The sequence below is a fragment of the Rhinatrema bivittatum genome, chromosome 4 (assembly GCF_901001135.1).
Source record: "Rhinatrema bivittatum chromosome 4, aRhiBiv1.1, whole genome shotgun sequence".
Lineage (NCBI taxonomy): Eukaryota > Metazoa > Chordata > Amphibia > Gymnophiona > Rhinatrematidae > Rhinatrema > Rhinatrema bivittatum.
Window position 1 is genome coordinate 343679501 of NC_042618.1, and position 16432 is coordinate 343695932.

At 46.6% G+C, this 16432-nt stretch overlaps 1 protein-coding gene and 1 long non-coding RNA gene across 5 annotated transcripts in view; one reads left to right on the forward strand and one right to left on the reverse strand.

Moving 5' to 3' along the window:
- Positions 1 to 2220: 2220 nt before the first annotated feature.
- Positions 2221 to 3089, reverse strand: LOC115089526. The gene is made up of 3 exons (XR_003856140.1): positions 2974 to 3089; positions 2487 to 2553; positions 2221 to 2370 (listed from the first exon to the last, which is right to left on the reverse strand). It is a non-coding gene; the product is annotated as an uncharacterized LOC115089526 (long non-coding RNA).
- Positions 3090 to 3329: 240 nt separating this feature from the next.
- FDXR (ferredoxin reductase) overlaps positions 3330 to 16432 on the forward strand; it is a 51692-nt gene continuing 38589 nt past the window's right edge. For 2 of the 4 annotated variants that reach the window (XM_029600594.1, XM_029600595.1), the window contains exons 1-3: positions 3332 to 3543; positions 4342 to 4439; positions 7433 to 7528. In XM_029600594.1, coding sequence (XP_029456454.1) covers positions 3456 to 3543; positions 4342 to 4439; positions 7433 to 7528 — 282 coding nt within the window. In that variant the 5' untranslated portion in view covers positions 3332 to 3455. Of the gene's footprint in view, positions 3544 to 4341; positions 4440 to 7432; positions 7529 to 16432 lie in introns of all 4 variants that reach the window. The other 2 variants (XM_029600593.1, XM_029600596.1) reach the window with 2 other exon arrangements.

Consider the following 16432-nt stretch of genomic DNA (forward strand, 5'->3'; position numbering starts at 1 on the left):
TAGTCTTTCCTCATGGGGAGCTTTTCCATTCCCCTTATCATTTTGGTAGCCCTTCTCTGTACCTTCTCCATCACAATTATATCTTTTTTGAGATGCGGTGACCAGAATTGTACACAGTATTCAAGGTGTGGTCTCACCATGGAGCAATACAGAGGCATTATGACATTTTCCGTTTTATTCACCATTCCCTTTCTAATAATTCCCAACATTCTGTTTGCTTTTTTGACAGCCACAGTACACTGAACCGATGATTTCAATGTGTTATCCACTATGACGCCTAGATCTCTTTCTTGGGTTGTAGCACCTCATGTGGAACCTAACATTGTGTAACTATAGCATGAGTTATTTCTCCCTATATGCATCACCTTGCACTTGTCCACATTAAATTTCATCTGCCATTTGGATGCCCAATTTTCCAGTCTCACAAGGTCTTCCTGCAATTTATCACAATCTGCTTGTGATTTAACTACTCTGAACAATTTTGTATCATCTGCAAATTTGATTATCTCACTTGTCGTATTTCTTTCCAGATCATTTATAAATAAATTGAAAAGTAAGGGTCCCAATACAGATCCCTGAGGCACTCCACTGCCCACTCCCTTCCACTGAGAAAACTGTCCATTTAATCCTACTCTCTGTTTCTTATCTTTTAGCCAGTTTGCAATCCACGAAAGGACATCATCACTTATCCCATGATTTTTTACTTTTCCTAGAAGCCTCTCATGAGGAACTTTGTCAAACGCCTTCTGAAAATCCAAGTATACTACATCTACAGGTACACCTTTATCCACATGTTTATTAACTCCTTCAAAAAAGTGAAGCAGATTTGTGAGGCAAGACTTGCCTTGGGTAAAGCCATGCTGACTTTGTTCCATTAAACCATGTCTTTCTATATGTTCTGTGATTTTGATGTTTAGAACACTTTCCACTATTTTTCCTGGCACTGAAGTCAGGCTAACCGGTCTGTAGTTTCCCGGATCGCCCCTGGAGCAATTTTTAAATATTGGGGTTACATTAGCTATCCTCCGGTCTTCAGGTACAATGGATGATTTTAATGATAGGTTACAAATTTTAACTAATAGATCAGAATTTTCATTTTTGAGTTCCTTCAGAACCCTGGGATGCATACCATCTGGTCCAGGTGATTTGCTACTTTTTAGTTTGTCAATCTGGCCTACTACATCTTCCAGGTTCACCGTGATTTGATTCAGTCCGAGCAGGGGTGATATGATTCAAACTTTCAGGTACTTGAAAGATTTTAATGATCCAAAGACGACAAACCTTTTCCGTTGCAAAAAAATCGGCAGGACCAGGGGTCACGATTTAAAACTCCAGGGAGGAAGACTCAGAACCAATGTCAGGAAGTATTTCTTCACGGAGAGGATGGTGGGCGCCTGGAATGCCCTTCCGGAGGAAGTGGTGAAGACCAAAACTGTGAAGGATTTCAAAGGGGCGTGGGATAAACACTGTGGATCCATAAAGTCTAGAGGATGTGAATGAAGAGAAGAGGCAAGGGGGTGGCTTGCTTGCAGGAATGACAGCTACTACCTGGAGATTAATATCCTTATTCAATAAACATACACATAGTTATTGCGACTCCAACATTGCTCTATGCTTCAATGGCAAGAGGAAATGTGGAAAAAAGGATTTGCATCCACAAAAAAGCAGGGGAGTAGCTTGCTTGTTACGACGGTTACTAAGCCAAACCAAATAAGCCTGATACTTCACTTTCAATGCACATCCAGCATAGCTCTCTGCTTCAACGGCAAGGAAAATGAAGAAAAGAGGATTTATATTCAGCATCAACCAACAAGGAATGAATTACATAGTCTGAGTAAACAAAGAAGCATGGGTGTAACTTGCTTGTTACGGTGGTAACTACCCCGAATCAATTAAGCTTGATACTTCACTTGGAATATATATCCAGCGCAGCTCACTGCTTCAACACAGGGGGGAAAGAATTAAAGAGGATTTATATTCAGACAACCAACAAGGACTTAATTGCACAGGCAGGGTAAACAAATGGAGCAGCTTGCTTATTACGGCGGTTACTACCCCAAACCAATTAGCTAGATACTTCACTTAGATGCAGCTCCAGCACTGCTGTTTGCATCGATGGTGGGGGTGGAAGGGAATTGGAACCAAAAAGTTACCAATAAGGGCCCTGACCTCAGCGGTCAGAGTAACAGATAAGTATGAAAACAAATAGGTGTGAAAGCTTGCTGGGCAGACTGGATGGGCCGTTTGGTCTTTTTCTGCCCTCACTTCTATGTTTTAGTTCCTTACTTTAGCTATCAAATCCATTTAGTAGCGTAGCAGCCAATGATGGAAACAGTCGTTATGGACAGGCTTTCTTACAAAGGTGATCTGCTGCAGGGAGAAGAAATGAGAGGAAAAAAAAAGCAAAATTAGATCAAATCAAATGTGGCTGTAGAACAAATAAAAAAAAATAGCATTACAAGTTTCCATGTCACATTATTTTTTACCTGTAGTCAGCAGGTATGGACAAGGTTTCTTTTTATCAAAATAAGGATTTCTTACAAAGGTGATCTGCTGTAGGGAGAAGAAATGAGAAAAAAAATTTGATGGAATTAAAAGTGGTGGAGAACAAATTTAAAAAACACCAGCCCCACACACACACTGATTCCCCCCTCCCCACCCCCTCCGAGCACATCTCTGGCCCCCCACACACTGATTCCCCCCCCCCTCTGAGCACATCTCTGGCCCCCCACACACTGATTTCCCCCCCTCCGAGCACATCTCTGGCCCCCCACACACTGATTCCCCCCCCCTCCGAGCACATCTTTGGCCCCCACACACTGATTCCCCCCCTCCCCCTCCGAGCACATCTCTGGCCCCTAAATATTCAATTCCCCCTCCCCACAAACAAATCCCCCACACTCATTCTCCCCTCCCAACATACTCATTCCTCCCCTCCTGATACCTAGTTGTAGCCAGCTGAGTGCTACAAACCTTTCGCCATTCAGGTCTGCAGCTGCACAGAAGCTTCTTGGTCACCCGCCAGGCTTTTTGCTTGCTGCAATACCATGCCGAGTCTACCCATGTGCTCCAGTGAATGTTTACAGCTCGGTTGGCTTACTGCTGCAATAGGTTAGAGTGCGCCTGCTATGGACAGGCCTCACCGGCGGCAGCAGCCAATCACTGCAACATCAGAGCATATGTCCCGCCCACCAAGCAAAAAAAAAAAAAAAAACCAAAACAAAAACCGCGATTGGCAGGAAAAGTCGCCCAATTACAAGCAACCCGCGAATGACTAGAAAAAAATAGCCCAATCTCGCGGGAAAGAAGCGAGGTTGACAACACTGCCCCAGTTCCGTATGAGCTGGGCGGGGCGAGGCTGTGTCCCGCCCACAGGCTCCGGAGAGGGCGGGGTCTCAGTCCCCGGTAGGGTAAACTCGTGTCTCCCGGCTCCCGCTCTCTGAGGCCGATGCGCGATGGGTCCGTGCCGCTGGACGTGGAGCGTCTCTTCTCGCTGTGTCCTCCGCAGCCTGTTAGCCCGGCTGCAAACTGCAGGGGCCCTGGGTAAGGAAGGAGTCAGCAGAAGACGGGGCTCCCGGGGAAGCAAAGAGTCTGAGGGGGAGGGGTCGCCTGGGAAAGGAACCTGGAGAGGAGGCAGGAGAAGACAAGGGACCCCGGGAAAAAAGAAACCTGAACAGGAGGGAAAAGACAAGGGGACCCCGGGGAAGACGGAGCCTGGAGAGAGAGAGACTCGAAGACAGGGGTCCCTGGGAAAAGGGGAGCCTAGAGAGGAGAGTCAACGGGAATTCTAGATCATTTTAATTGTTAGGTTTTTAGTCTGTGATTGCCTAGCAGGATACTCTTGATGAAACATTGTATGATTTTGTTTTATTATACGATATTTGACTGTGTAAACTGCTTTGTCTGAGTTTACTCGTAATATGAAGCATATGTGTATACATTAAAATAAAACGGGGTCCCTTGAGAGGTGGAGCTGGGGGGTTCCTGTATGGAAGAAAGAATTGAGATGAGTGAAGCATCCTCGGGAAGGAGGAACCGGCAAGGGAGGAAGGAAGGAGCAGTTATAGTGGAGAGAAATTAGGGCCTGTAAAGGAAAAGAGATGCCTGTCAAATACAGAAGCTAAAAAGGTATTTGTTCTGATTTCTCAGTTTCTATATTAAATTAATTAGTAGCTGGTATAGGTGAAATAGTGAGGGAGGCATTCAGTTCAATCTGTCTCCTAGTGCATTTTATTCCTTTATTTACAGTTAAATGTATGTTAAATGGTCAATTAAATCCATATTTTATTTTAATTTGCTCTTGTGTGCTACTTGAGGACTTTTTTGTTGCTGTGGGCTCAGGTTTAAGGAAGCGGCTCTCCACGGCTCCCTCCTCGCCTCTGGTTTGCATCGTGGGCAGTGGTCCAGCTGGGTTTTATACTGCACAGCACCTCTTGAAGGTAATCTGTCATCAGCATCTTTTTTATAGACAAACTGTATTCTTATTGGTTCAGACCTGGGTTTAGGCATAAGCAACATAGGCACCTGCCTAGATTGCCAGATTTTGATGGTGAATACTATCTGGGCTGAAGAAAATCCTGGTTCCGCTGTAGGTCCGTGCACCAACACTGTTTTAAAGGGGTGTCGCTGAGGCACTCTGACACTGCCTTTATCCATCCTTCTCCCACAGATCTGTCATCTCCAGTTGAGAAAAAAACCCACCCCTCTCTTTGTTCTCCCACTCTCTGGCCCTGACTATGAGTGCCAAAATATTAAATCCAGCTCTGCATTGGTTGTGTGTAGGAAAATCTTATTCCAAGTGACAGAGCAGCTCAGATTGATAATGCAGAATATCTGCTACAATCGGCAACAGTGACTTTTCTTACAAGCGCATCAGGCCCTAGTGTTCTATGTAAAAACTATTGTGCTGCTGAAACAGGTGAACATCGCAGTTTGGCTATTTGCTAATGTCATTTTTAGGATCTCTAATTTGCGAAGAATGTGCCCTTTGGTTTAACATTCTGGCATCAAAGCTTTATGTACAAAGCTACAAAAATCTTGGAGATTTGCAGTCTATCTATGCAACACTGCCAGAGAGGTGCGGAGTCAAGTTCAGCAGCTATAGAAAGGAACTTGCTTCACTGTGGTCCTTCATATTCTCAACCTTAAAACAATAACCACCAACCACAAAGGTGGGAGCATATGTAGTGTAAGAGACCTTCGTAAACATAGCAGAACCACCTCAAATGGCATCATACTTTTTATTGAAAAAAAGTTACTGGCGGGAGCTCTTATGCTATGCAGATATCATCATTGGTCTCCAAAATACCATTTTACCACTTTTACATTTTTTGAGAATTATTTTCATGCTAAAAATGGTTAAATGCAAGTGTAAACAGATTGTCCAAAGTGCTAATGCAAGTTCACTTAACTTAGTCTCAGAGAGTTCATTAGAAAAACGTTTGTCCTTCCAGAACAGAAACAAATAGTTTGGTCTGACGTGATTCGCATTTCATGCGCCTTCTTCAGATGCATAAAAACCTGTTTCCTAATGAACTTTCTGAGACTAAGTTAAGTGAACTTGCATTAGCACTTTGGACAATCTATTTATTCTTGCATTTAACCATTTTTAGCATGAAAATAATTCTCAAAAAATGTAAAAGTGGTAAAATGGTATTTTGGAGACCAATGATTATATCTTCATAGCATAAGACCTCCTGCCAGTGATTTTTTTTTCAGTAAAAAGATGATGCCATTTGGGGTGGCTCTGCTATTAGACCATAACATAAGAACATAAAACATGCCATACTGCTTCAGACCAAGGGTCCATCAAGCCCAGCATCCTGTTTCCAACAGTGGCCAATCCAAGTCACAAGTACCTGGAAAGTACCCAAACATTAGATAGATCACAAGCTACTATTGCTTATTAATTACTGTCATAGCAGTTTATGGATTTTTCCTCTAGGAACTTATCCAAACCCTTTTTAAACCCAGCTACACTAACTGCTGTAACCACATCCTCTGGCAATGAATTCCAGAACTTAACTATGCGCTGAGTGAAAAATAATTGTCTTCAATTTGTTTTAAATGAGCTACTTGCTAACTTCATGGAGTGCCCCCTGGTCCTTTTGTCATCAGAGAGTAAATAACTGGTTTACATTAACTTGTTCAAGTCCTTTCATGATTTTGTAGACTTCTATCATATCCCCCCTCTCTTATATACACTATATATATTCTCACCTTTGTGGTTGTTGGTTATGTTTTTAAGGTTGTAATTTGTTATCGCCATTTTTGGGTTCCTTTTTCTAAGTCCTTTATATTCTCAGTAATGCCGAACAGTTAAGGGTGATGAAACAACAAAAAAAAAAAAACTGTTGGGAGTTTTGGTTAATAAGACTTTCCTACCGCTACTGGGGAGCAGAATTTAGACATTTAGAACAGAGCACTTGATTTTTGTACCATTAATAAAATCCTAGACCCATTAAAAAAAACACACGTTCAACCTTTTAAGTGTTTTGTTTAATTTTAAATAATGGTGTACTGGTAAGGTGTTCTGTTGAGATAGTACCAAGCAGCTGGACCTTTGGTGCCATTGTACCCCTATCTGAACTGTCAGTTATTGTAATGGCAGCTCATAAAGGTTGTGCCAGTCACACAAGGGCGGATTTTAAAAGCCCTGCTTGCGTAAATCCGCCCGGATTTACGCGAGCAGGGCCTTGCGCGCCGGCGCGCCTATTTTCCATAGGCCTGCCGGCGCGCGCAGAGCCCCGGGACTCGCGTAAGTCCCGGGGTTTTTTGTCGGGGCAGGGCTGATCGACGTGGCGTTTCGGGGGCGGGGCGGGGGGCGTGGTTTCGGCCCGGGGGCGTGGCCGCGCCCTCCGGAACCACCCCCGGGTCGCGTCTCGGCGCACCAGCGGCCCACTGGCGTGCGTGGATTTACGTCTCCCTCCGGGAGGCGTAAATCCATGGATAAAGGTAGGGGGGGGTTTAGATAGGGCCGGGGGGGTGGGTTAGGTAGAGGAAGGGAGGGGAAGGTGAGGGGAGGGCGAAAGAGCGTTCCCTCCGAGGCCGCTCCGATTTCAGAGCGGCCTCGGAGGGAACGGAGGCAGGCTGCGCGGCTCGGCGCTCGCCGGCTGCCCAAAATCAGCAGTCTTGCGCACGCCGATCCTGGATTTTAGCAGCTACGCGCGTATCTACTAAAATCCAGCGTACGTTTGTTTGCGACTGGTGCGCCAACAAAAGTACGCGAACGCGCATTTTTTAAAAATCTACCCCACAGTGAATATAATAATTTCTTTTGAGAATTTTCTGGGAAATTCCAATGACAACATTGGTTTTTCTAGTTGAAAAATTGGTGTATTCTACATAGGATCAGTCATGTAAAGCAGTGTTCAATGGACTTTTTAAAATTACATCGCCCATTCTTAAACCTTTGCACTTTTCCCCTTTTCAGCACCACAAGCAGGTTCAGGTGGACATTTATGAGAAGCTTCCTGTACCCTTCGGCCTTGTGCGTTTTGGAGTGGCACCAGACCACCCGGAAGTAAAGGTGAGTGCCCCTTCCCAGGATGCCTTAGGTGAGGCACTCTCTGACTTTGACCAGGAGTCCTATCGTAAATGGAGTCCTTGGATAGTTAGGACCCTGAAATGATGCTGCCTTCATGCCATCTGCTGCTGACTGGGACTTACTAGAATAAGCATCCGGTCCTCTCTCAAACTCCAAACCATGAAGGACTGTGCTTGTCAGAGGGTTTTCACTTGACAGCATGGGCTCCAGACACAGTGAGTTCTTCAAGTATTCAAGGGTTTGTCAAAAGGCTTTTCCCATTCTTTTGAGCGGCAGTAGGGGACTTTCATAAACCAGGCCTTCTGGATATAGGAGGACTCTGGGCATCTTATAGATAGACAAGTCCTTGTTAGGCTTCCAGAGCGCATTGCTGATTTTAATAGAATGGATAAGCATACTGCGAGAGAGGCATAAACCAGCTTAAAAGCAGAATTTTAGACTGTACATCAGAGCCTCAAGTGACAAAGATATCAGCCAAGAATATTTCAGGAAAGGACAGAGCTAGGGTTTGTTTTATGGATGTGTCCTTGTGGAATGCTTGCTGTAATGAAACTGGTTGCTCCCTGATCTGTGAGTTGTGCTTTGTTCTTTGCTAACCTATTGACATTTAATACCAACTGAAGGCACAGGATGAGCAATTACAAAGGACTGAGACAAAGAAAACACATCTTTCTCTCTCCTGTTCCCTTGGGGTATCACTGATACCCATCGAGATGGACCAGCTTATCTCTGCTGCCTCAGGTCTGCATCACTCAAATGTATTTGTATCTAGGCACTGCCTGATCTGTACCGCTCACAGTGCTGACTGGGGAACTTACTGATCTATGCGTGCCAACAGTATCAGATCTCTAACGGGGGTACTGATACCCAGCAGTACCAGATCTCTAACAGGGCCAGTGTCTCCAAATGGGTTTGTTTTGTACTTACTATCGCGCCGATACAGTAAAGTCTGCAGGAGAGCGGGCGCTTGCTCGCTCTCCCGGTGCACGCACAGGCCACTCTCCTGTGCACGCGATTCACTATTCAAATTAGGCCCGGTGGTAAAAACAGGCCAAAGGAGGCGCTAGGGACACTAGCGCGTTCCTAGCACCTCCTTTTGGACCGGAGCGGCGACTGTCAGCGGGTTTGACAGCCAACGCTCAATTTTGCCGGCATCAGTTCTCGAGCCCGCTGACAGCCACAGGCTCGGAAACCGGACACTGGCAAAATTGAGCATTCGGTTTTCGACCCGACAGCTGCAGGCCGACTTCAAATTTTTTTTTTTTTAACTTTTGGAAACTTTCGGGACCTCCGACTTAATATAGCCATGATATTAAGTCGGAGGTTGCACAGAAAAGCAGTTTTTACTGCTTTTCTGTGCACTTTCCCGGTGCCCGAAGAAATTAGCGCCTACCCAAAGGCTTGGCTGCACATTTTGTTTTCTGAATCGCGCGGGAATACCTAATAGGGCCATCAACATGCATTTGCATGTTGCGGGCGCTATTAGGTTCGGGGGGGTTGGACACGCATTTTCGGCCCCTTACTGAACAAGGAGTAACGCTAGCGCGTCGAAAACGCGCGTCCAATAGAGGGTTAACAGTGCGCTCCGTCGGCACACACTGTACTGTATCGGCCCGTGTGATAGGAATGAGCCTCGCTCGTCAGCCAGGGCATGTTGGACCCAATCTCGGTCTCTGAAATTTACAGCTGGTGCTCTTCTTAATGGTTGCATTCTGCCAGAGAGATCCTACTTCAGGAGTTCATAGGATGTAATATGTATGGGCGACGTATCAAGGCGCACCGTGAAGTTCTTTTCAGTTAGGCCGGTGGTGCCCAGTAGAATTGGGACTATTTCTGTATCTTTCTACCACATTCTCTTGGTCTTTGATTGCACTTGTTGAGGCTTGAGGATCCTCTCTTTGCATCCATTTTACAGAATAGTTGCTTCCTTATCATCCTTCTAGACCTGTCAGTAGACTTGGGATGTCCCTTCTCCACAGCTGAGAGAAACAGAGGATGCACCTCTTTCCCTTAGAGTGAGGTTATAAGGTATGGCTCTGACCGACACCAGTAATCGCTCTCTCCAGCAGGTGTTGTGTGAGGACAGCGGTTCAAGTTCCCAGAGTCTTGCTTGGTTCGTCCTCAGCCTGGTTGAACCCTCTGGCTCCCGGTGCAATGATCCTTTGGGGCTGCTTCTTCCCCGGAAGTAGCCTGCTCCTGGGAAATAGATTTTTTTTTTTTTTAAACCTCCAAGCTGAGCTTCCCTCAGGTCCCCCTCACAGTACCCTTAGAGGTTTGAGGAGCATCCTGTTAGGGAGGTTCCCCTGTCCTCCACCCCAGAGAATTGGGACCCCCGGGGTGTGCAGTAGGATTGTGAGTTCTTCCTCGCCCCTTCCCCACTTTCTTGCCCTCTCTCTCTGCCTTTCCTCTCCTGCTCTGGGTGCTGCAAGGCTTATTAAAGTTATGTTAAAAAAAAAAGGAGAATCCCTTCCAATGGGCTGTATCTGCCAGCGTCATTGAGCACAGGAAGGGTTGTGTATAATTTCTACATTTTGATCCCTGGGGCCCTGCGTGCGGAGGGTGAGCAAGCAGCGCAATGGTTTACCGTAGCATTCAGTTTCAGCCGTGGCAATACTGCAGCCCCTGTGGCAGGGAGATGGGTATGTTGGGGGCATAGCAAATCTAGCGGTAGGCCATATTTGGGGCTGGGCTTCCCTGGGAGTCTGTGGTGCTAAGTCAGGATCAGGCCTGAGCTAAGCGGGAGTTAATTTCCTCCACATTAGAAACCTTGGCGGGAAAAAAGAAAAGGAGAATAAGAAGGAAAGTTTGCAATAGAGTTGCAGAGAGTGTTTTCTCAATAGTTTATTTTCCGGTGACCTCTTAGTGGCCTGTGGGACTAAGAAGGTCCCAACAGTGACAGGCTCCCTGTGCCTGGTATGTAACCAACCCCCACAGGAAGTATTGGCCTCTCCTATCCAGGGAGGGCAGGAGCAGGCAGGGGATCTGTTGGGGGTAGCGGCAGAAGCAGGAGAGAGTTGGAACATCAGACCTTGAAGGCTTAAAAACCTTCATGGGGCCTATTACTAGGACATCTGCCATCTGAGGCCTCTCTGTAGATATCTGTACCAGGGGGTGGAGGTCCCGCAGCCTTCTCCAGAGCCCCCCGACTGGATTGTAATTACCACAGATGTCAGCTTGGGAGGTTGGAGGGGAGGTCCATTGTCGAGGGCAGGTGACCCAAGGACAATGGTCAAAAGAATTACGATGGACAATAAACAGATTAGAGACAAGAGCTAACAGGTTAGCGCTCCAATTCTTTTTCCCATTACAAAAAAAGAGAGCAGTCAGAATGATATCAGACAAGGCCACAGCAGTGTCATATGTAAACAAACAAGGGGGCACCCACAGTCGCACACTTGTGCAGGGGGCAGCCCAACTATGCGACTGGGTAGAAGAAAATCTGCTCCTGCTCTCGGCAGTACATATAGCAGGGAAGGGCAATCACCAAGCCGACTTTCTTAACAGGAATAGGCTGGACCCAGGAGAGTGGGAGCTGAATCCAGAAGCCTTCCAGATAATAGGGAATTGCTGGAGGCTCCTTGGTGCAATCCTAGCAGTGACAGGGTAGAATGGAAAGGTCAGCGTGCTCTTCAGTTGCAGGGTAAAGCCAGTCTCCTATGCCCTTGGCCACAGGTTAGCCCCCTGGATGTCTTCCCACTATAGCCTCTGGTGGGCAGTGCGATAAAAGAACAGAGGTCCACTCATCCACAGTAATGCCAGTAACCCCAGGTTGGCCAAGGAGGCCTTGGTGTGCAGACCAACAGGTCGATACTGTAAAGTGCGGTTGGAGATTCCCCATCTGCAACTCGCTGTGGGCGCACAATTGGGAAGCGTAAAGCGATCCTGCGATACAGTCTCCAGTTTCACGCGTCCTTAGCGCTTCTTGGAAACCGACGCATAACCCTTTCCGCACCCAGCATGTATATGTTATGTAAATGAACGAATTAGCTATTTAATGAAGGAATTAGCTATTCCCTCCGATACTGTCACGCGCGCTCCGATTATCTCCTTTGTAACCCGCTATTTTGCCGCGTCCTTAACCTGTTAGTTTACTGCCTACCCTCTACCTGGTGTTAGTCCTGCACCATGGACGATCTCCATATATACTAACCCGCTTTCAAACTGCATTCAGCCCTTCTCTTTGCATGAACGATGCTGCACGGAACTCCGATTGCATTAGTTACTTGCTTAAAAAAATTATTTCATCCCGCATGTTCCGTATGGGAGCTGACAGCGGCTTACAAAAAAAATTACAGTTCTCATAAAATGCTAAAGTTGTTATATATATATATTAATACCTAGATGTCACTTTCCGAATCCCCCATCTCCACACGGGCGGGCGGGCGTGCGGTCATCGAGGCGGCGGCGGGAGCCAGCGGGCGGGTGGGCGCCTGTTCATCCAGGCGGCGGCGGGAGCCGGCGGGCTGGCGTGCGTTTGATCCAGGCGGCGGTGGGAGCCGGCGGGCGGGTGGGCGTCCGTTCATCCAGGTGGCGGCGGGAGCCGGCGGGCGGGCGTCCGTTCATCCAGGTGGCGGCGGGAGGCGGCGGGCGGGTGGGCACGCGTTTATCCGGGAAGCAGCGGGAGGGTGGGCGTCTGTTCATCCAGGCGGCGGCGGGAGCCGGCGGGCGGGCTGGAGGCCGCTTTCGCTGCCGGCTCCCTCCGCCTGGCTGAACGGACGCCCACCCTCCCGCTGCCTCCCGGATAAACGCGCGCCCGCCTCCCACCGCCACCTGGATGAACGGGCGCCCACCTGCCGCCTCCCGCCACCGCCTGGATAAACGCGCGTGGAGATGGGGGATTCGGAACTTTCAACTGACATTTGAAATGATAGGTACCAGCGCACCAAGGATACTGTATTAAGCGCCTATACAGTAAAATGGGTTGCGCGGGCCTAACGCTTCGCAGACGCGGCTTGCATTTGCAAGCAATTTGAATAGAGTATCGAGCGATATGTGAAGAGAACTGTGCGTGCGGGGAACGAGGGTGCGCCCTGCACTGCCGCACTCTTTCTAACACGGCATAACTGTATCGACCTGCTAGTGAAGCTGCTGAACGGGACTCGGCTACGCTTTCCTCAAGGAACAGAGCCTCCTCTGGCAAGGGCCAGTTCTAATGGAGGACCCAGTTCCAATCTCTCTTGAGAGAACGCGATTGCATATTAGTGGTTACTCCTCAGCTGGAATTTCAACCATGTTAAAATTGCAAAAGCCAACAACAGCATTGGCACATATCAGAATCTGGTGATTGTTTGAGGAAATCTGCAGTAAGCAAGGAATCTCCCCGAAGGAAAGCAAGCACGCCACGTATTTCTGACTTTCTACAGTCGGGCTTAGCCAAAGCACTGGCCCTTAATTCCCTAATGGTGCAGGTGGCTGCAATTGCATGCTAGAGGGGCCGAGTCAAAAGCATACAGGTGGCAGCACACCCAGATGTTGTGCAGTTTCTGAGAGGAGTAAAACAGGTATGCCCGCTGTTCAGACCATTAGTCCCTGAGTGGGATCTCAACTTAAAGGACCTTGGTCAAGCTGCCCTTCAAGCCAGTAAAACAGGCTTCTATAAAGGGCCTGTCCCTGCTAGGGAAGTCGCATCTCCCAGCTACAGGCCCTCTCACGTAGAGACACTTACTTGCTCTTTTTCTCAGATACAGTGACCTTTCAGCCAGTACCATCCTTTGAACTAAAGGTGGCATCTATCTGCCTTTCATTTTAACTAACATGTTTCTCCACAAGCCTTTAAGAATAGAGAAGGTAATGAAAAAGTTGACCGCCTATATCGGTTGGGTATGCGCCATAAACTGTCGAAGTACCAAAGAGAAATGAACCCCTTTAGAAAAACAGACAACTGCTTGGTGGTCCCAGAACATGGGATGCCGCATCAAACCCATCTTAGCCAGGTGGCTCAAGGAGACGATAGCCTCGGCATACGTGCTGTCCAGCGGGCAGTCCCGAGAGCACAAGCAGCATTATGGGCCGAAGCACGCTTAATATCCCCAGATGAAATCTACTGGGTCACCACGTGGTCTTCTTAGCACTTCTTCACAAAGTAATACAGGTTGGGCTTGCAGGCCAAGGTAGACTCAGCCTGTGGAGCAGGAATCCCAAGGATAGCCCTGTCTTCCTCCCACCCCGACAAGGGAAAGCTTCGATAACTTCCATACGTACTGACTGGTCTAGTAGGATGATAAGGAAGGTTAAATTATGCTTACCTGATCATTTCTTTCCTCGAGTCCTGCTAGACCAGTCTAGATCCAGCCCAGGAAGATAGGGGCGGATGAGGACCCATGGGACTAATGGCACCATGTGAGGCATGACCGGCTGCACCTTCCTTCTACCGCTTTCTGTCTTTCCCTCATTTTACCTCTTGACTCACTCAGTGAGGTCTTCAGTGCCCTGTAATATGTGTTTTCAAGAATGTGGCATGAGGAGGATTTCTAGTGGTCACCAAGCTTTGGCAATAGGCCACTGGTATTGGCCAGGCCCCTTATAGCCCAGAGTGAGGTCATGAAAGAGGTGTGACCTCTCTCTGTCAGCTGTGGAGGAGGGAAATCCCATACGTATTGACTGATCTAGCCGGGCTCAAGGAAAGAAAATTATCAGGAGAACATAATCTAACCTTGGCACCGACACTTCTATAAGAAATGCTGCTGTTGTGGTAAAGGAGAAAATGACAAGGTCTGGTTTTCTTGTGTCGAGCTTTTTAATTGGAATGGGAATGTCCCCATGTAATCACAGCTTCTTCATTCTCTACAATTCTGTCAGGGTTGTGATCCCAGTGCTTTTCTGGTGAGCAGAGTTTCAGGGTCATTTATCGTTTTACGTTAGGGCCTTAACACTCGCAATAACGTGAGATAATGCAATAGCGCAACATGTGCTATGTAAGTGGGAGGAGTTTGGGCGGAGTTAATGGTAATGAGCAGCTCCTAACATGGAATGCGATAGAATAATGCACAGTAATGCAGGTTTTAACGCTGGAAATAACTACTCCTTTTTTCTGTGCGTTGTGCCCGCATGTCTCACATGCTGTTCGAGCAGGGGAGAGAGAGAGACTCTGACTAGGCCTCACCATGTCACTGTCTATAGCACTTTAAGAGGGAGGTATTTTAAATGGTGTGGGGGTTGGGAATAAGGTATGTTTTTGAGGGGGGGTGTACATACACAGAGGTATGAACAGCAAAGTTGACATCACTGAAGATTTTCTGTCCTTGGAGCGATGAAAGGTACAAGAGGAGTTGATTTGTCCAATGCACTCTCTACCTAGCTGTTCGTACCTCTGACTGTGTATATAAAGTCACTCCCAACCCCCGCGTGAAGTGAAAAAAAGCGCAGGTGCGATAAATTAATCGCACATTGCAGACATTACCTAAGTGGTAGACAGGAAATCTTAACCACGCCCATTTTTTTTAATCGCAGGCGCTATTTTCACTATGTTAAAAGCATTTTGATAAATCCTAGGCCTTAGTGTTTACACAGTTTCCAATGGATGAGCCATGCTGTCTTACTCTGCCTTTTTGCATTCAGGCATTCTGGCATCAACGTGTCCCACCCAGCGACGAGATGTGCAGCCATTCCCAGTTCTGTTTTACAGAATGTGCATTTATTGGTTTTACTGGGGGGGTCTTGCTAGCTGTAAACCATCTTGTCGTAATCCACTAGCCTGTGTGGCAATTATCAATCGCTTGTCTTCATGTCTAAGCTCACCTCTCCTTAACCATTCCTGAGTCCGATCTTGATCCATGTGGGGTTTCTGAAGCAAATCTCTGTGTTTACCACTAATATTTATGTTTTTGCCAATTGTTTTTCCTTGTTTGCTGATCTGACTCTTAAAGATTTTTTTTTTCTAGTTTTGCAAATTCTGTTACAACTTTACCTAAGTGTTCTGGCAGATTCTCACTCATTCCTGCTACTTTTGAACAATCGTGCAAGCTTAAGGGTGGAGGCTGATTTTTAGCCATTTACTTTTGCACTTCAGCAGTTTTTGAGAATTTGGATTTGTTGATGCCGTTAGCTGTGTATGTAAGTCTATATAGCAGTTCTCTATGTGTAATCTATTTCTATAAAACACATACGACTGCATTCAGCTCATGGAAAGTACATGCTTTGCAAACACTAATTCTTATAGATTTCTTGGTGGGCAATGAGGAATTTTCTTGTCTTACATCCTTCTGTTGGAGATCTTTGTAGGGCCAATCTTCAGTTCCAAGATTATAGAAGACTGGGGGCTTGCAAGTGGATTGATAGCTTGTATCTTATTCTGCGCTGTAAAGTGTTTTTGAATATCTTTTTCATTCTCTGGTAGTATTCTTTGCTGATCTTTTTTCTCTGTAACCTAGGTTGAATTGTTGCACCTTGTACTCTTTACTGCTTCAATTATTTATTTTATTCTATGTCGCATTATCTAATATTCTAAGCAGCTCACAAAAAACATTCATAGATAAAAAATATACACAGAGGACAAGAGACAGCTACGTCATCTCATCCTGCAACTTACTGGGCCACAAATCCTTAAAATCGTCCCACTAAAGAGCCTAACATTGCAGCTGTTGTAAAATTTTAATTAAACGCCATACCGAATAGGTGCATTTTCAAAGTCTTCATAAATGCTTAAAGGCATGGTTCCTTGTGAAGGATGCCGAACCAGCTATTACAAACAGTCTGTTGCGGGATTTTGCAAGCCGTACTGCATGAATTGTCAGCATGCCTAGAAAACAGCATCCAATAGACCTTAAGAACATAAGATATGCCATACTGAGTCAGACCAAGGGTCCATCAAGCCCAATATCCTGTTTCCAACAGTGGCCAATCCAAGTCACAAGTACCTGGCAAGTACCCAAACATTAGATCACAATC